Consider the following 20,859-nt stretch of genomic DNA (forward strand, 5'->3'; position numbering starts at 1 on the left):
ATGAACATCTGGGACATGAGGCTTGGCAAACCTGAAGGCGAACTTACTGCTAAAGCGCAGAAAAAGTTCGATGATGCCAATAACCTTTTCGTGGGATGTATCATTAGCAACATATCTGACCATCTGGTCGATGTCTACATAGACATGACAGATGCGAAGGTGCTGTGGGATGCTCTGGTTGCAAGGTATGATGCAGCAGATGTAGGCAGTGAACTATACCTCATGGAGAGTTTACATGACTACAGGATGGTGAACAACCGTTCTGTGGTGGAATAGGCTCATGAGGTGCAGTGCATTGTAAAGGATCTTGAGCTCCTCAAGTGTCAATTACCCGACAAGTTTGTGGCTGGTTGCATAATTGCAATGCTGCCTTCTTCAAGGAGGAACTTCGCCACTTCTCTGAAACATAGGAGACATGAGATATCAGTTGAAAGTCTGATAGCGCCCCTTGATGTTGAGGAGAAAGCTCGGAAGAAGGATACTGTTGAGATAGGAGACCAAGGTCAGTCTAGCGCCAACATGGTCTAGAAATTCCCACGTGGCAAGAACAAAGTCATCAAGACTACTACCTTCAAGAAGAAGAAAAATAAGGCTAAGATGAGTTGCTTTACTTGTGGTGAGCTTGGACACTTCTCTAAGGATTGTCCAGAGCGTGCAGACCGCAAGGGCAGAAAGGCAAATGGGCCCAAGGATGTCAACATGGTGACCATAGGCAACACTGGAGACGGGTACGGTAATTTACCTACTGTTCTTTCAGTTTTTCATTCCACTAGTTGGTGGCTTGATACGGGTACCAATGTTCATGTGTGTGCTGACATCTCCATGTTTTCTTCTTACCAAGTCGCCCGGGGTTCCTCCGTACTGATGAGGAATGGGTCACATGCTATTGTTCATGGTGTTGGTATGGTAGATCTGAAGTTTACTTCGGGAAAGATCATGCAGCTAAGGAACGTGCAGCATGTCCCTACTATCAACAAGAATTTAGTGAGCGGGTCGGTCCTATGTAAGGACGGGTTTAAGGTAGTGCTAGAGTCCAATAAATTAGTCATGTCTAAACATGGACAATTCATTAGTAAAGGCTATGAGTGCGGAGGCTTGTTCCACTTTTTCCTTGCAAATTTCTGTAATAAATCAGTGAACCATATTTGTGGCAACGTTAGTGATGGTGCAAGTACTTGGCATTCACGTTTGTGTCATATAAATTTTGCTTTAATGTCTCGGCTATCCAGCATGTGTTTAATTCCGAACTTCACCATTGCCAAAGGTTCCAAGTGCCAGAGTTGTGTGCAATCAAAACAACCTCGGAAGCCTCATAAGGCGGCTGAGGGGAGACACTCGGCACCTCTAGAACTCATACATTCTGATTTGTGCGAGATGAATGGTGTGTTGACAAAAGGTGGAAAGAGATATTTCATGACTTTGATTGATGATGCGACAAGATTTTGCTACATTTATTTGTTACAAACTAAGGATGAAGCATTAGACTACTTTAAAATTTATAAGGCTGAGGTTGAGAACCAACTTGAGGGAGCATTGCTTATAGATTTTTAGTAGTTAAATCTTAGGTCCCTGATATGCATGTTGATACTATTATGGAATCTCGTGATGCAACATTTTTCGAGAATATCTTTCCTCTTAAAGATATGAATAGCAACTCTAGACTTTCTGCTGAAATAAATAATGCACCTGTTGAGTCTTCTGAACAACCAAATGAGTTTGAGCATGAGGATGTCCTAGAGAAGGATGGCAGTGAAGCTCCTAGAAGGAGCAAGAGACAAAGGGTTACAAAATCCTTTGGTGATGATTTCACTGTGTACCTTGTGGATGCTACTCCCACGTCCATTGTTGAGGTATATGCATCTCCAGATGCAGATGATTGGAAAGAAGCTGTCCAAAGTGCGATGGATTTGATTCTTTCTAATGGAACGTGGGAGTTTACTGAACGACCCTATGGTTGCAAACTAGTGGGATGTAAGTGGGTGTTCAAGAAGAAGCTTAGGCTTGATGGTACTATTGACAAGTACAAGGCTAGGATTGTGGCCAAAGGTTACACACAAAAGGAAGGTGAAAACTTCTTTGATACATATTCACCTGTTGCTAGACTGACCTCTATTCGAGCACTACTTTCTCTGGCTGCCTCGTATAGTCTTATCATCCACTAGATGGATGTAAAGATAGCTTTCCTAAATGGAGAGTTGGAAGAGGAGATCTATATGGATCAGCCTGAGGGGTTTGCGGTGAAGGGTCAAGAAAGCAAGGTGTGTAAGTTGTTGAAGTCGTTGTATGTTCTGAAACAAGCACCTAAACAATGGCATGATAAGTTTGATAGAACTTTAACTTCTGCGAGCTTTGTCGTTAATGAGGCTGATAGATGCGTGTACTATCGCCATGGTGGGGGTGAAGGAGTTATATTGTGCTTGTACGTGGATGACATACTGATCTTTGGCACAAACATTGATGTGATCAATGAGGTCAAGTCTTTTCTATTACTGAATTTTGATATGAAAGATCTAGGAGAAGCTGATGTTATTCTGAACATCAAGCTGATTAAGGATGAGAATGGGATTACTCTTTCGCAGTCTCATTATGTTGAGAAGGTCTTGAACCGTTTTGGTTACATAGACATTAAGTCTTCTCCAACACCTTATGATCCCAGCATGATACTAAAAAAGAACAAGAAAACGGCGAAAGACCAACTGAGATACTCTTTGATAATCGGTTCACTCATGTACTTAGCTAGCGCAACGAGACCTGATATATCCTTTGCTGTGAGCAAATTGAGCAGGTTCATGTCAAACCCGGGCATTGATCATTGACATGCACTTGAAAGGGTTATGCGCTACTTGGTGGGTACAATGAGCTATGGGATTCACTATTCTGGGCACCCTGCTGCGCTTGAGGGATATAGTGATTCGAACTGGTTATCAGACGCTGATGAACTATATGCCACGAGTGGGTATGTGTTTACCCTTGGAGGTGGTGCGATATCATGGAGGTCTTGTAAACAGACCATTTTGATGAAGTCAACCATGGAAGCAGAGCTTACTGCTTTGGAAACAGCCACTGTTGAGGTAGAGTGACTGCGTGAACTCTTCATGGACTTGCCTGTTGTTGATAAACCAGTGTCAGCAATCCTTATCAACTGTGATAATTAAACGGTGATAGTCAAAGTGAACAGTGCTAAGGATAATGCGAAGTCATCAAGACATATCAAGAGACGACTGAAGTCTGTTAGGAAATTGAGAAACTCCGGAGTAATAAGTGTGACTTATATTCAAACAGATAGAATCTTAGCAGATCCCTTTACAAAAGGGCTATCACGGAATGTGATAGAAGGTGCATCAAGGGAGATGGATATGAGACCCATTTGAGTTGTCATAGTAGTAACCCAACCTATGTGATCGGAGATCCCGTGAATTAGGATCTGGGAAGAACAAGCTATCGGTTGACCGAGGAGAGTAATTTTTTAAACCCTCTCTATGTGAAGATGCAATACTCTCAAATGCTGAGGCAAATATGCTGCAAGGCATGTGTGCTGTAAGGCAGGATGGCAATATGCCTTGTGTTTCTGTTGGCTGCAGGCGCCAGCCGCGGCCTCACCGCAGTCGCGCTGGCCTTCCTCCTCCTCCTCGCCTCGCCGGCCGCCGCGGCGCGCGACACGACCACTGTCGGCATGGAGCGCACGGAGGCCCAGGCGCGCGCCATGTACTATTAGATATATGGGCTTGGCCCATATAAATGATAATTCTGAATAAATCTCAAAGGCCCATTAGCGTAAAGAGGGGGTACACCATCTATTAGTCCCATATTGCTAATAGATGAGGGTGTTTGGACTTTCCTCCCTATATACATGGACCACCTCCCTCATGGAAAAGACGCAATATAGACTACTATACGGGAAGGTCCCCAAGTTAGGATATCCCTAAGGTGGTCTGTACTAGTTAGATTTTTACCTCTTCTCGCTGTTGCGCCGCCACCGTAATCTACTCCATCCCGAGTGTCGGCGTGCACCGACGAACGGGAGAGCAGGTCTCCAGAACCTCTCGCTCTTGTGATCCTGCACCAGGAGAGGGCGAATAAGGTTTTTGGGAAGCGTTCAGGGAGACTGCTCAAGGTCTTCACCACGATTCGTCTTCCGTCCAAGTCCGGCGTTGCGGCGGCTCATCGTCTTTAGCGTCGTCTACTGTGCTCCATCCGCAACACCGTGGTCGTTCCAGCGGCACCGCTTCCCATCACGGCTGCACCCGCAAAGTACGTACGCCGTGATCTGATCTGTTACTTCAGCATGTTTTATGAAAACATGATGTTGTGCTTGCTGTTGCCTAGTATGTTAGAGATTTGCATGCTAGGTTTCATTCTTGCTATAAGAAATATAGTTCGGAATTTAATCATATAATTGCCTAATTTTCCAACATGTACGACTAGTGGCTCGCACGGTATCGAAAGGCGTACAAGGCCGCCGTCGGCGGCGAGAAGTACGACCGCCGGTTCCGGGCGTTCTGGGACAACCTCAGGTTCGTGGACGTGCACAACGCCGGTGCCGGCACGCGCGGCTACTGCCTCGGGATGAACCGCTTCGCCGACCTCACCAACGAGGAGTTCCGCGCCGCATACCTCAGCGCCAGCGCCACGGGCGGCGGCAGGGGACGCGGTGCCGCCGTGACCATCGGGGAGAGGTACCGCCACGATGGCGTCGAGGCCCTGCCGGAGTGTGTGGACTGGAGGCAGAAGGGCGCCGTCGCTCACGTCAAGAACCAAGGCCAATGCGTTACGAATTAATACCAATCGCTAGCTGCATCATGGTCTGATTTGATCAACGATCATGCATGGTTAGTGATCGATCGATGCTTTCTTTGATCGGTGTGTTGACGTGGAAGGGATCAACAAGATCGTCACCGGCGACCTCGTGACGCTGTCGGAGCAGGAGCTGGTGGACTGCTCCAAGAACGGGCAAAACAGCGGGTGCAACGGTGGGATGATGGACGATGCCTTCGCCTTCATCGCCCGGAACGGCGGCATCGACACCGACGAGGACTACCCCTACACTGCCCGGGACGGCAGGTGCGACCTCGCCAAGAAGGCCCGCAAGGTCATCTCCATCAACGGCTTCGAGGATGTCCCCAGCAACGACGAGATGTCCCTGCAGAAGGCCGTCGCGCACCAGCCCGTCACCGTGGTAATGAGGACATCAACACCAACGATACATCCACACCTACACAAGTACCAGTTTCTGGTCCGATAACTCGCGCCCGTGCTCGTCAACTTAATCATCAAGTAAGTTCACTCTTGAGTTCCTGTCCATCCTATTTAGACCATGGAGACGCGTGCACTCTTGTTTTGGTTAGGAATCATGGAGAAGACCGAAAGGGAAACGGACTCGCGCAGGCTGGATTCGGACTCCAGGACAGTACCAACTTGTGATGGTCACCACGGTCGCATACGGACACGGATTGGGGCGTTCAAGTACTTTACGGATTTGTTATGAAGTCTATTTTCATATGGATCTAGAATCAAGTCCATATCTGGTCTGAGGCGGTCGCAATGACCAATTTACTACCGATAAGTTTTCCAGTGCTGCGTCACCTTATTTTGGCCCAATGGGCCGTGTATCAAGTTGGGTCCATTAGGGACATGTCCTAGGGTTGGGGCACGACCCCAACACCCTCCTGGTCGTCCTCCTAGGCATTAATAAGGATTAGAGCCGCCACAAACAGATTGAGTTTTGTTTAGATCAAGTTTAGCTCTCGCTACTTGCTTGTAAGCGCGCGTGCTGGATCATCCGCCCGTCTTGCTATCTTCGGAACCCCACCGTATTGAAATTGAGTTGGAAACCTTCATCTACATCTAGTAAATTCAGTACTTGTTATACTTGTTCTTGCTAGTTCTTCGATTGCTTGCAGGACGAGTGCCCTAGTGACCGGGTGACGCGCTCCACAAGATCGCGGCAGCCATTGGAGGTGGTGTATCGGTTGCTAAGGCGCAGCTTGGAAGGCTGTAGTCGGGCCGTGAACGTTGTCTCCATCGACCAATCGAGTTATCCCATGCCTCTCATCGAAAGATCGGGAATCACCCATAGCGGGTTCATATTAGTTGGTATCAGAGCTTTTATTTTCTACTACATGTCATCCCCAAACTGATGGTCAAACTAAATTTGTCAATAGAACTTTATCTACTATGTTACGGGCTGTTTTAAAGAAGAACATTAAGATGTGGGAAGATTGTTTGCCTCACATTGAATTTGGTTATAATCGTTCGCTGCATTCTACTACAAAGATGTGCCCATTTCAGATTGTATATGGTTTCTTGCCTCGTGCTCCTATTGATTTGATGCCTTTGCCATCTTCTGAAAAATTAAATTTTGATGCTACTAAGCGTGCTGAATTGATGTTAAAACTGCATGAAACAACTAAAGAAAACATAGAGCGTATGAATGCTAAATATAAGTTTGCCGGTGATAAAGGTAGAAAGGAAATAATATTGGAACCTGGCGACTTAGTTTGGTTGCACTTGAGAAAGGATAGGTTTCCTGAATTGCGAAAGTCTAAATTGATGCCTCGGGCTGATGGACCCTTTAAACTCTTGGAGAAAGTTAATGATAATACATATAAGCTCGATCTGCCTTCCGATTTTGGGGTTAGTCCCACATTTAACATTGCAGATTTGAAGCCATATTTGGAAGAAGAAGAAGAGCTTGAGTCGAGGACGACTCAAATGCAAGAAGGGGAGGATGATGAGGACATCAACACCAACGATACATCCACACCTACACAAGTACCAGTTTCTGGTCCGATAACTCGCGCCCGTGCTCGTGAACTTAATTATCAAGTAAGTTCACTCTTGAGTTCCTATACATCCTATTTAGATCATGGAGACGCGTGCACTCTTGTTTTGGTTAGGAATCATGGAGAAGACCGAAAGAGAAACGGACTCGCGCAGGCTGGATTCGGACTCCAGGACAGTACCAACTTGTGATGGTCACCACGGTCGCATACGGACACGGATTGGGGCGTTCAAGTACTTCACGGATTTGTTATGAAGTCTATTTTCATATGGATCTAGAATCAAGTCCATATCTGGTCTGAGGCGGTCGCAATGACCAATTTACTACCGATAGGTTTTCTGGTGCTGCGTCACCTTATTTTGGCCCAATGGGCCGTGTATCAAGTTGGGTCCATTAGGGACATGTCCTAGGGTTGGGACACGACCCCAACACCCTCCTGATCGTCATCCTAGGTATTAATAAGGATTAGAGCCGCCACAAACAGATTGGGTTTTGTTTAGATCAAGTTTAGCTCTCGCTACTTGCTTGTAAGCGCGCGTGCTGGATCAGCCGCCCGTCTTGCTGTCTTCGGAACCCCACCGTATTGAAATTGAGTTGGAAACCTTCATCTACATCTAGTAAATTCAGTACTTGTTATACTTGTTCTTGCTAGTTCTTCGATTGCTTGCAGGACGAGTGCCCTAGTGGCCGGGTGACGCGCTCCACAAGATCGCGGCAGCCATTGGAGGTGGTGTATCGGTTGCTAAGGCGCAGCTTGGAAGGCTGTAGTCGGGCCGTGAACGTCGTCTCCATCGACCAATCGAGTTATCCCACGCGTCTCATCGAAAGATCGGGAATCACCCCTAGCGGGTTCATATTACGTGGCCATCGAGGCCGGCGGCCGCGAGTTCCAGCTCTACGAATCGGTCAGCTACTAGCTCACTGACAAATTAATAAGCTTCGTTTGTATCTCGATCACTGACAGGTCAACCAATAACCATGCAATACAATTCTGTGCATGTGCAGGGCGTGTTCACCGGCAGGTGCGGCACATCGCTGGACCACGGCGTGGTGGAGGTAGGGTACGGCACCGATGAGGACGGCAATGACTACTGGCTCGTGCGCAACTCGTGGGGTGCCGACTGGGGCGAGGCCGGCTACATCCGGATGAAGCGCAACGTGACGGCGCGCACCGGCAAGTGCGGCATCGCCATGGAGGCGTCGTACCCCGTCAAGGACGGGCCTAACCCGATCCCCGCGCCGCCGTCCCCCGTGGTGCCGCAGGCCTGCCTCCGCCACAGCACGTGCCCGACGGGGAGCACCTGCTGCTGCACCTACGGCGTCAGGAACGTGTGCCTCGTCTGGGGCTGCTGCCCCGCCGAGGGCGCCACCTGCTGCAAGGACCACTCCACCTGCTGCCCGGCGGATCACTCCGTCTGCAATGCCAAGACCCGCACCTGCTCCAACAGCAAGAACAGCTCGGACACCGTCGAGGCGATGCTCCGTTTCCCGGCGAAGCGACAGCGGGGACTCTCCATTGTAGAGGAGCTAGTTCGGTCTTTGCGTTTTAATTTATTAGGCACTGCTTAGCCCAATTAATAACGTCAGATTTTCTTTTGTACTTAATTAAGCACTAGCATTATATTATTTCGTTAGTTGATTGACTATGCTAATAGTCACAAATCAACCATATTACGTACTCATTTTGTAAATATATATTTCAGTATTTTGAGTTGTATCCTTGTAAAACTACAGCTTGGTGATTATTCTCTTTTCATGACTGAACTTGTATGATATTTACCGTTTTTCAAATTTGACATATAATGATCACAAGTTATAGTGTTGTGGGATTGTAACCTAAATTAATGAATTGAAATGGGCACAAAATATTGTAGGTTGATAACTGTTAGCTTAAGGTTTATGAAATTTACTGATAAACCAAACAGACTACTTCAATTGTTTATCAGGGATGTTCACCCCTTCCTGGACGTATTTTCTCTGAATTACAAATACAAGTCCATCTAGCTTTATTTAAGTTAAAATAAACTTTATTTACTTTGATAATCAATATGCAAAAATTCATAGCGATAATCAAGATATCAGTAGATTTATCATTAAAAATCGAGAACTGGTTAGTCATTTATATCTAAGTACGCGTACAATAATTACCTCAAAAATTGTTAACAAAATAATAAAAAACTAAAAACCAGAATTTAAGAAATAGGCAGGGACCACCACTGGCTAGTGGAGACTGGTCGCTAGGAGAGGAGGTGCTGCCACGTCAGCACGCAACGGGACCCCAATCCTCGTGTGCGGCGGCCTCAGTCCTCTCCCTCTGTTTTCCCTCCACACAACACTTGTGGTTGCGGACACGCGGCCTCCCCCCCACCCCAAGTCCTCCTCACCGCGCAAATGGCGGCCTTCTCCCCGGCCAAGACCTCGCCTCCTCTCGCCGCGCCGGGGACCCACCGCTGCCATGGCCCCGCGATCCGCCGCATCTCGCCGTCGCCGTCCTGCTACCCGTCTCTGGCGTTGTCCTCCTCACCGGTCGTCCCCTCCGTCTGCGCCCCGGCCGGCGCCCTCAAACCAAAGCCCTGGGTTCGTAACTACGAATCAGTTTAGTTTTAATTTGATCCACGATGTCCTTCCTGGTCGCGACTGGCGTTTGATACACTTCTGTCCGACCGATTTGTGGTGCCGCTTTTCATTAGGGTCTAGGACTTCGGTGCCGGGCCGCGGAGGAGGCTTCGATGCCGGCGCGGGGGAATGCTCCGCTCAAGGTGATGATCTCGGGAGCGCCCGCGTCGGGCAAAGGGACGCAATGCCGCATGATCGTCGAGAAGGTGAAATGTGGAACCCAATTACAATGTTGTGCCGACATTTTCTTCGGTGTCAACTGCTCTGAATGCTCAATCTATTTGTGTTGGGTCCGAGTCGTCCATAATCTAGATTTTAGGTGAAGCGAACTCAATGTCAACTTGTTAATGTGAAATTACCAATTAAATTTTGTGTTGTGCCAATCTGCAGAGATCTGAATGTTCCAGACATCTGTGCATAGGAGATCAGTAGTAAGTAATACAGAGTAGACTAATAGTGATCAAAATAAACCCTCTGAAAATATTGATATGCTAATTTGATATACAATTTTTCTTTAGAAGATTTCTCTACTTGGTATAAGAATGTAAGGCTTCATGTAATGCTATGCATGCATCAGAAAATGGTTATTGGTTTGACATATTTAATACTAGCACTTGCACTTGCACTGCACCCATATTCTCTATATATTAAGCTTTATACTTTTGTTTTTCCATTTCGACTCTGGTTTTGTGCAGTAGCAAAGTTTATGTTGACCCTGAGTCTTCTAATGTTGTTTTCTATTGTTTTGCTTTTCTTTTAGTATGGTTTAGTTCACATATCAACTGGAGATCTTCTGCGAGCTGAAGTATCTTCTGGCACAGAAATTGGCAAAAAAGCAAAGGAATATATGGGCAGTGGAAAGCTTGTACCGGATCAAGTTGTCACAGATGTATGTGGCTTGTTTGTCACAGATATGATCTTTCGGTAGAATTCTGTGAGCTATCTAATTACCTGCTATTCCAAGTAGATGGTGGTATCCCGACTATCACAACCAGATGTACAAGAAAGAGGGTGGCTTCTTGATGGCTACCCCAGGAGCTTCAGTCAAGCACAAAGCCTTGAAAGTTTGAAAATAAGACCAGATATATTCATTGTGCTGGAAGTAAGTCAAAATTAACTACATATATGACATGTGTTTCTAATATTTAATTTTGACAAGTATTATGTTGGCGTGTTGGATTTCACTTCCAGAATGTTATCCATGATTTTATTTATAGGCATGGCCACAATCCTTTATGAGTATTACATTTTATTTCTGCAATTATGTCAGATCAGAGTGTCCAACAAATGAGAGGATGTTCAAACCTTTTCCTTTCAAATAACTTTCTAATATGAGCTTAATGTCTTTGGAAAAAAATAATATGAGCTTAATATGTTGACTCAGATTTGATAACTTGTTAATACTTCATAGCTCTGTGCAGCAAAGTGCAAGTTTAGAATAGCTGTGAAAATAAATCAATAATTTAAAATGGATTTAATAATAAACATTAAGTTGAGTTCTTTTCCAGTCTGTACCTTTTACTTTTAATTATTTTGTCACTTTGGTACCTTCTGTTGCACCAATGCGCATGCCTGTGTGAATTCAATACAGCAGCAGCAGTAGCTTGATCAATTATTTGGTATGTTGTGTCATATATGCATCTGTGTTTTTTAGGGCACATATATGCATCTGTGGTTATGTTGTGCATTTGTGGCTATAACGCTTTATCTCTTTTTTTTTTGGTAACACTAAAGTTTTAATCTGGTGATAATATAATACCGTGCTTTTTTGGTTCTTCCGTTCTTACCTGACATTGTGTTGCTGTGTAACATAGATACATTTTCTTGGGTAGTTTAACACAGATACCTTTGACCTCTTGCACTTCAATATTTTGCTCTCATTGAATTCAGGTTCCTGATGACATTCTAATCAACAGATGTGTTGGAAGACGGCTGGATCCTGTGACTGGCAAAATTTACCATGTAAAAAACTTCCCCCCGGAGAATGAGGAGATTTCTGCCCGACTTATTACACGTTCTGACGATACATTTGAGAAGGTTCTTGCATTGCCCACTTAGTAACGTTTTGTTTTGTTTTCTGTCATCTTAAGACCAAAGATCCAAACAAACAGTTGCTGACTTGCTGTTTTATGGAGGTAGAAGAAACAGAAGTGACCTCGTATCGCCCTCCTAAGTAAACCAACATAAATATAAACCAAAATAATTTTAATAGGCTTACAAAATGGTAGAAACAGTCCTCAGTTCAGCGATAAGATCTGAATATGTATTTATGTTATTCAAATATGGTGCTAGATTCTCAGGACTTGATTTGCAAGCATTCCTTTGTATTTTGGAAGATGCTGTAGGTACTTTGAAGGACAATTTCGAACAATGCAAGACAGTAATCCTTGCAGCTTGAACATGTTTTTGACAGGACTCAAAGACATCCCAATTTACTCACTGTACTTAACTTATATTTTTTTTATGCAGTAATATTTGCTAAACTATAAGTTTGTTCTTTATTTTGCAGGTTAAATCACGTCTTGATACATACAAGCAAAATTCTGAAGCTATTCTTCCTGCATACTCAGATTTTCTTAATCAGGTTCTTGTGTATTCCTAGTGATTATCAGAGCAACCTAAACTACAAACTGAGAGTAATATTTTGTTCCTCACAAGAATACAGATTGATGGAAATCGCCCTGTTGAAGTCATTTTTCAGGAGATAGATTCCCTATTACAGAAGATCTGTGAGAACACTTCAGCAAACAAGTTGATCAAAGCAAATGGTGAGAGCATGAGAATTAAGTTATTTATTAATCTCTTATGCCGATAAGTGATAACCAACATGAACTAAGTCCACTTTATCAGTTAGCTACTGTGATTTTTCCTTTGTGAAAAAACTAATATCATTGATAATAACTATCATGTGCTACTCCTGTGTAAACTAAGTGATGGAATTATATTGGTATAGCGCATGTATCTAATCAATTCATCTATTTGATCTTAAGCTGTATTACTATTTACTAGGGTCTCTTTGATCTTAAGCTGTATTAGTATTTACTAGGGAGATCCATCTAGGCTAGTGGTAGATTGTGATTGATGTAAACAAGTACCCCACAGCAAGGCAAAAAAATGATCAAACCTTTTCATTTACAGGAAAATCACCAGCTTCTGTGGATACAGGTTCAAAAAATGTATGCACAAGATAATGCTTTAGTTTCATCTTATGCAGTAACTTTTAAGTGATGTTCAAAGACTTGTATCTGTATCATTCATGCTTTTAACGGCTGTGACTCAGGAGTGGCGTGGAATTCCAACAAGATTGAATAACATTCCACATTCCAGGGAAATTAGGAAATACTTCTACGATGATGTATTACAAGCTACAAAACGTGCTATTGAAGATAAAAAGACTCGGTTGCAGGTTGCTGCTTATCTTTTCAATTTATGTTAATTTCTTTAAAAGATTGGAATAACAAGAGGACATAATTTAGGCACTTTGTATTATTGCCACTAAAATATTGGTGATTAATTTGTGTAACTGAATAATTGTTTTTAGTTCAGTTACCTATACTATTTAAGAATAAACTGAGATATGCTGACATCTGTCCTCATTTCCCCAAACATGCAGATAGATATCAACATCCCTGAACTTAACCCTGAAATGGTAAGAGTGTGCTCATACATACATTTTGTGATGACCGTCAGAGAACACTTCTGGTTTTAACTTCAGCCACATCTTTTTAATGGGCAGGATGTTTATCGCATAGGAACCCTTATGGAACTTGTAAGAGAACTTTCTCTATCCTTTGCTGATGATGGAAAACGTGTCAAGGTTATTATTGCAACAAATGCATATACTATTTCTCATCCCCATCCCTTCTTCCTGAGTAACAAAATTATGAGACTAGTCACTTGATACCAGGTCTGTGTTCAAGGCTCCATGGGGCAAGGTGCATTTGCTGGCATCCCACTTCAACTGGCAGGAACCAGAAAAATTTTGGAATTCATGGACTGGGGTGACTATGGGGCGAAGGGTACCTTCATTAATATTGGAGCTGTAGGTCTGTTTCCCACTTACTCAATACTTCAGATAGCATGACATGAAATGAAGCATAATAACTGTTATGTTGAATCATCACCCAGTGCATCTTGAAGAGAACTGCAATTGATATTTTTTTATCGAACATGCAGGAGAGCTGCATATCTTTATATTAAGAGAGAAAGAAGGGGAAGGATCCCCGTACAAAGCAGTCTCGTTTCCTCACAAAGGAGGAAATAAGACTGCTGCACCACCCCACAGACCTAAACTAAGAACCTCACTTGACCCTCCCCTTGACCATGAAATAAATCCTGAATCCTTTTAGCACCGGCAAGGCCCCAAAGCTTCAACTCTTCTTTAAAGAACTGATGTGCTGCTTGCAAAGAAGGGGCTGCCCCATCAAAAACTCCCTTGTTTCTGTGGTTCCATAGCGTCCAAGCTCCTAGTATAACCGTGCTGTTAAATCCTTTTCTTTGGGCTTTCCCTACTTTTTTATATGATTTCCTCCACCAATCAGCAAAGCTCTTTTCATTCCTTCTTGGAACTATGCTCTCTAGGCCAAGAGGAGCTAGCAGAATTACCACCATTGACGAGCAAAAACACAGTTGGTAAGAATGTGCTGCACTGTCTCTTCCTCTTGATCACACAAAACACACTGATCAGGGTGAGGGAGTCCTCTCTTTGCTAACCTGTCTGCACTCTGCAGTCCAGCACTAGTTCCTAATAGCCAGCCATAAAAATATTTTGCACTTAGGAGGAGCCCAAGATTTCCAGAGCCTGCGCCAAGGTTCAAAGGTTATGGCACCATTGAAAAAGGCCCTGTAAGTGGATTTGGAGGAAAAAACACCATTCCTCTCATGTCTCCATATATGTTTATCAGTGTCCTGGACCAAGGTGAAATCCTCTAATAAATCCCAGATTTGAATATATTGGACCAGCCCTTCCAAAGAGAGGCTTCCTTGTATGTTCCTTACCCAAGTTCTGTTATCAAGAGCTTGTGCAACTGTCCTGCTAGACATACACCTCTGCGAGACACAAGAGACCACTGCTGGAGCTAAAACAGACAGAGAACACCCATGTAACCATCTATCCGACCAGAAGAGAACTAGTTCCATTGCCAACTTGTGTGGTAACTGAAATGCAGAACATGGCTTTGGTTTGAGGGTGAACTGGGAATTTTAGCCCTGCCCAAGGTTGATCTGAAGAGGTTTTTTCTATCCAGAGCCATCTCATTTGTAAGGTCCAGCTCATGATCTGTAAATTGGGAAAGGCAAGACCTCCAAGATGGATTGGGTGCGCCACTTTTTCCCAAGACACCAAACAACAATCCTTCCTTTCCATAAAAAGGCTCTTCTAATTTTGTCAATTGCCTTGATAACCCATTTAGGCACATTCACTGCAATTGATATTATACTGAACTGGTTAGGAATATGAGCCAAATGCTACATTAAAAAAAATATTTTGAGTAGAAAAATCTTGACGCTCATGTATGCATAACCACTATACCATTATGATAGATTCAATGCATGGATAACTTTTTGTACAGTTGAGTCTTGTAAAATACTAATCGTTGCTCAAAAGAATATCACAGGATATAAAAAAACTCGACCTGCGAATATCAAAGGATATACACATTTCTTGTCCCCTTCTCATCTTTTGTCTGTCTGGTTTTCCTGATTTTTTTTAGAATCATAATGTTTTGACTGAAACTACAGGTGCTAGCGAGGTTGACAAAGAAGATGATATGTTTGTCCTCATTGCTCCCCAAAATGCTGTTGGAAACTGCATAATTGATGTAAAGATTCTATTCCTTCTGTTCTGTTCTAAATACGTTTATAACATCCACCTCTCGATCTTCATTGACATTTTAGAAAATTTGCAGGATATGAGAGCTATGACTGATGCTGCTGGTGACAGACCTGTGATTCTTGTAAACCCTCGCCTGAAGGTTTTGACCAAAAAATATATCCTGTTTCCTTTATTGTCTTCCCTTAATATTGTTATCATGTCTAATCTGAAGAGATCTTATGTATACATTGTGCCTATTTGGTGGGATATTGGAGGTAGTAGTTCTAAAAATTAAAATTAAATCATGAAGGATCCTCATTTCTAGAAACAGGTACAACTCGGTGACAAAGAAACTCTATTCCTTGGTATGTAAGATACTTTCATGCAAAACTAGCTAATTTTTTATTCGCTTCAAGGACATCATGAATTACTGAACATCTTAAAGTAGATGTAATAAAATCATGAAGACCCGTTCTTCTCTAATATTTAACTTTTCTCAGTTTCCAATCTTTGTGATTTATAGTCCAATAATTCTGGATTATATTTAAATTCTTTGTAATGTATAAAGAAATAATGGTATCATTATTGGGTGATAACTAAGTTCCTGAATTTACATTTCCAGGATATGCCTGGATCAAGTGGTGTAATGCAAGTAAGTGATTTTATTCGAAGCTTAAAACTAATCTTATCACAGTTTCCAGTATTGACTATTCAGTTGGCTTCTCAACTTGTGATGTTCAGACGATGGGAAGAGACATGAGGCTAAAGTATGCTGCATCATTTGAGACTTGCTATTCATTTCGGCTTCTCTACTATGCTGGCTCATTCTATCCTATCATGGGAGCTTTAAGGTTTATGGAACCAATTTTTGTCCTTCCAAATAGCACACTGTCTTTCTAGGGTTTCTGTTTTGTCTCAACCATTAATATTTAGATTGGGTTATTGCTACAGGATGGCTTATCCAAATAAATATGAGATTTATCGAAGGGTTGATGAGCCCGATGGGAAAGAGAAATATGCTCTTATAGCTGAATTCACAGACAAGCCAACTCCTGATGACATTACAAGTGCTTTCAAAGGACGGAAAAAGTAAGATTGAAAAACACATTATATTTATCTTTAGTCTGTTTCTTTCGATACAGGGGGAAAATTATCTATGGAAATGAGTGTCACAAACCATATCTAAATGCTAGAAATATACTCACCTACACACCTTTTTACTTACGTGCATTTGATTGCGTGAGGGACAAGGTTGTCTTTTGATTGGATTGAAATGAGTCAAATGAAAAATTGAGGGGGGTAATTATTTTCACATTGCGAGGCCTGGCTAGCAGTGTTCCTTTGCAATATTGCTGCCTTCACAAGTCGTGGAGCATTGGAGCTTGAGAAAGCCTCATCTATATGCTCCGCTATAGTTCTATTGAGGAAGCCTCCTCTGCTACTGCAGACATAGTGGTGGCAACTGCCACTGAACATGCTAGGGCAGGTGTTCTTCACAGGAAAGTGGAGGGATGTGGGTCACAAAAAAAGTAGATGGAGAGAACGTTGAGGGAGATGTGCATAAGTGAAGGTGCATCATGGTCTTTTCAGGAAAAACTTTGCAGTTTAAATTTTCATTCTTTTTTAATGAAATTATAGGGATAGCTTGCAGTGTTCTAGTCAAGGAGGGGCCATTTTCATCAATCTCAATAGCTACACAGTGAGATGGCGAGCAAGAACGAGATGATGAAGTTTCATGATGCTTGCTGTTGGGCCAATGGCCATGCATATAGTGAGCCCAGCCCATGTATTGTCTGTATGTATAGACTGATGGTGTGTGCAATAGATAGGGCTCTCTAGAAATTTCCCCCAAAATCGATTGCTCCACACTTGCCCTTACTGGAGTGTGGCTTATTCCCTTGTCTGGGAGGTGGAGATGCCAACGGGTACCATAGATCAGATGAGTTTGTGTTTTGTTTGTCTGTGTCAAGTGCTTGTCATCGGATATGAGCTATACATGCATGTAGTTCAAGCTCTCAAGTTGCAAAGCATGTTTCTAATTGTCTGGCAGACATGTAGGCAGCAGTACTTGTCCGCCAGTGACGAGTACATTTGACATTTTTTGAATAGCGAAAAACACAAATAAGTTTCTCACTGGTGCATATATATACTCTACAAATCTTTGGATATAAGACTAGGCGGTTTATGCGCTAGATTTATATTCTATCCAGAACCATTTTTGGATATAAGACTAGGCAGTTTATGCGCTAGATTGATACAAGACCGTTTCCTGTAGGCAACTGACATCCACATCTATTTCTGTGCTGATGTGGTTCTGGATACCTTTTTAACACTGTAAAATACGTTGGAATAATTTTTCTCATATTTTATACAGGGACGACGAAAAGGCACCTTCAGGATTCTGGTAACTTATGGCCCTAACTTTTTCTGTATTTGAATATTTGCTTGTTATATTATTCACATGTGAATTATGGGATACTGAAATGTTGGATCATTGTGTAGGGGTTTCTTAAGTGGTATATTGTGAGGCAAGCGATCTATTTATAGAATGATGCTGTCCATCTTCTTGGTATTATTTCCAAGGTCAGAATGGTAGAAGCAAATTAAAAAAGTTACTTTTTCCATGCATCACCTATGAAACGCAGTTGGTTTGTAGGTTTAATATGTTTTCCCCATTCAGCCTTAGAGTGAATGCCTATTTTCCCTAATTCACTGCTCCTTAGATTCTCCACCTATATCCGTATCGAATTATTGATGTAAAGCTTCACGTGCATATTGAGGGATAAAAAGTTCTAGAGATTTTTTGGTCAGCTTACTAGTACCCTACTTCAGTGGTTGAATTGCTGGTATGTAATTTTACAATATGTGGTATTCGGCATTTCAATCAACGATTTTCATGTTTGAAAGTTTCTCTTACAAACTGCTTCACATTAGAAACTTGAATATCAAGTTCAATAATTCGAATGAACCTTTTGATTTCAAATCCTCAAATTCAAAAATTGAATGAAACCTTCACGAATGCAAGATTTCTTGAAAAGATTCAAAAGAAGATTCTGTGAGGTAAATTTGTTTTTGTCTAGTAGTTTTTTTACTTTTCAATATAATATCTACAACATTAGGGTCGGTAGAAGTTATAGAGAATATCAGGCGTGAACAGCGGAAAGCTCCTGGTAGCCAGTTGTTCTATCCTTGGTTATAGAACTTGTAGGAGAATAGAATTGGTGGATTTGTTGCATTGAGGCTCTCGACCGGTATATATGGAGTACAATCTGTGATTCGTGTATGTACAACTACCGAATATGCTCTAATATCCTCACGCAGTCACAATGGAAGCACCACAGACGGTGAGACTAGAGAAGAATCTGAAGGTAGAAGCTGACGGATTGACATCCCTCGTAGTTATAACGTCGACGCGGTACGGATGTTGCGACTAGAGAGAAAATTGGTGAGTAACTCATGCGAACGATTGCTCTTTGTGCCGATATCGAGGCAGCTGAGTTGAGGGCGAATAACAATGGTCGAGAATGCCATGCGTTGGGTAGATGTGGTCAGCATAGCTGTTGAAGTTGCTGCAGATAAGGGAGCCACACATGAAGCTGTGGGTGCATGAGGAGGCACTATGAGGATGGTGGCGCAACGGGAAAGGCGCCAGAGATGAAGACAATGACGGTAGTCAGGCCGATGTAGACGAGGTATATCCAGATTTGCTATGTTCGAAAACTTGTCGGGGACTTTGGACATGCAGGGTATAGGACAACCATGCGTTTTGTCCATGCGTTAGCGTCTGAGGGACTAGCAGAGGAGGCATCTAGGACTGTTGCGGGCGCAGAATGGGGTGGGGTAGTGCTTATGCAAAATTTGGTCTTCAAATCTTGCTTTGCGAATGCTCGAGAATGTGGGAGATCTGCTTCATTTCAGTGCAGGATCCAACGGCTTGCGAAAGATGTAAGGCGTGCTAGTCAATTTGATCTGAAATTGACAAAGTAAATGTTAAATTCTTGAGCCAATCACCTGGGAGGCTGAGAAGCTCATGGATGCCGTCACATTTCGACATGCACGTGTTTTTAGGCAATAAAGATGTAGTATTGAACTAACGTGCCATCGGCTGTATGAGCCGACAGTGTTTAATAAATTTTACATTAATTAAATAGTCATTAAAGATGGTTATGGCATGAAAAACGATGCAAAACGGGTGCATTTCGGCATCTGAATGCACTATTTCCGGGTAGCGAAACTCGGGTGGATTTTTTCGCAACGGACGTGCTGTTGCCGAAGTTGCCACTGGTGTAGCCACTTCCTCCACTGGTACTTGCGCAGAAGCTGGTGCAGCCATTGCCATCATGGTTGAAGGGGATGACGACGGCGATGCTCCTGCAGCGGAGGCTGAAGAAGTCGAGATGGACACGATGACAGAATCGATCGTGGCAGTGATCCTGTTATCCGCGGCTGCAAGGTTGATGGGCTCCTCCATGATCAACAAGAGGTGGGCAGCGGTAGGAATCTCAGTGGAAGGCACAGGCGAAACGTAGGATGGAATCAATCTAATCTGGCGCTAGAAAATTTTTTTGGTGAGGATAGGGTTGCAGGATCTAAGGCTCCGAATACCAAATGATATGAATAATTAGGGATAGCCCGAAGAACCTATTCGTCACTCTCGAGGAGACTTTGACTACTTTTAGGGTTCTTCTTACTTGCCTAAACTAAACTCCTTGGCTGCCTTTATAGACCACGCGCCTACTAACAAACCAACTAACAAATGTTATTCAAATAGCTAACCAAATCATATCCTAACAAACTAATCCCTGTCACGTGGTACCGTTCACACGCTACAGTACAGTGGGCCCAGGTCTAGAGCCGGTCCCACTACCATAACATTGTATTTTTTGTTTCAAAACTTTCTCCATTAGGTTCAATAATTTTATCCGCTTAATGCAAGGCTAAGTTATCTACTTTTGTTTGATTTAGTTTAGTTGAGTCGCATCAATCTCTTAATTGTTTCAAGCGGTTACCAGTTTTCTGATTCTATCGGCTAATTTGTTATCGACATGCTTTAATGTTATATTTTTACTGCATCCGATAAATCTTTATTTGCCCCTCGTGTCACTAGTTTTCGATCTTTAAAGTCAAGTTACTGCTCACAAGCCGATGCGGTCTCAGTTAGGTCCGACCCGCTCCGCTAACCATGTGCACGAGGTCTAGTTAGGTCCGATCCGCTCCGCTAACCATGTGCACGAGGTCTTGTTATCACGTTGTAATCTTTTGAATTAAAAGATTGTCCTGCGGAGTCAATACTACCTCGGTTCAGTCCGATCTATCGGCCCGTGACACTAATTTAATTCTTTTAGTGCAAATAGATTCACACGTGATAGATAAATGCTTGAAAACACCGCTAAATATGTTCTAGGGTCTAATAAGGTAGATTGGGTGCGTCCGTTGCGAAAAAATCCACCCGAGTTTCGCTACCCGGAAATAGTGCATTCGGGTGTTGAAATGCACCCGTTTTGCATCGTTTTTTGTGTCGTAACGGAATGCACAAAAACACTCCCAAACATGTTCTAGGGTCTAATTAGGAAGATTGGGTGCGTTCGTTGTGAAAAATCCACCCAAGTTTCGCTACCCGGAAATAGTGCATTCGGGTGCCGAAATGCAC

General features: G+C 43.1%; 1 protein-coding gene and 1 pseudogene across 3 annotated transcripts; both read left to right on the forward strand.

The window, feature by feature from the left end:
• Positions 1 to 8,350, forward strand: LOC117861780 (cysteine protease 1-like; annotated as a pseudogene).
• A 768-nt stretch (positions 8,351 to 9,118) lies between these two features.
• Positions 9,119 to 18,019, forward strand: LOC117861634 (probable adenylate kinase 5, chloroplastic). Of its 3 annotated transcripts, none has more exons than XM_072294394.1 (19): positions 9,119 to 9,358; positions 9,472 to 9,603; positions 10,158 to 10,286; positions 10,365 to 10,499; positions 11,288 to 11,434; positions 11,907 to 11,981; positions 12,099 to 12,165; positions 12,536 to 12,573; positions 12,678 to 12,803; positions 13,011 to 13,046; positions 13,134 to 13,214; positions 13,305 to 13,443; positions 15,137 to 15,216; positions 15,304 to 15,369; positions 15,832 to 15,861; positions 15,951 to 16,060; positions 16,161 to 16,298; positions 17,584 to 17,613; positions 17,712 to 18,019. In XM_072294394.1, exons 1-19 carry the CDS (start codon positions 9,173 to 9,175, stop codon positions 17,734 to 17,736), a joined length of 1,770 nt encoding a protein of 589 aa, XP_072150495.1. In that variant the 5' UTR covers positions 9,119 to 9,172; the 3' UTR covers positions 17,737 to 18,019. The 3 variants fall into 3 exon arrangements, with proteins under 3 accessions (XP_072150495.1, XP_072150494.1, XP_072150496.1); XM_072294393.1 differs by having other exon boundaries at positions 9,120 to 9,358; positions 12,063 to 12,165; XM_072294395.1 differs by lacking the exons at positions 9,119 to 9,358; positions 9,472 to 9,603; positions 10,158 to 10,286 and adding an exon at positions 10,304 to 10,310 and having other exon boundaries at positions 12,063 to 12,165.
• Positions 18,020 to 20,859: the final 2,840 nt, after the last annotated feature.

The sequence above is a fragment of the Setaria viridis genome, chromosome 6 (assembly GCF_005286985.2).
Source record: "Setaria viridis chromosome 6, Setaria_viridis_v4.0, whole genome shotgun sequence".
NCBI lineage: Eukaryota > Viridiplantae > Streptophyta > Magnoliopsida > Poales > Poaceae > Setaria > Setaria viridis.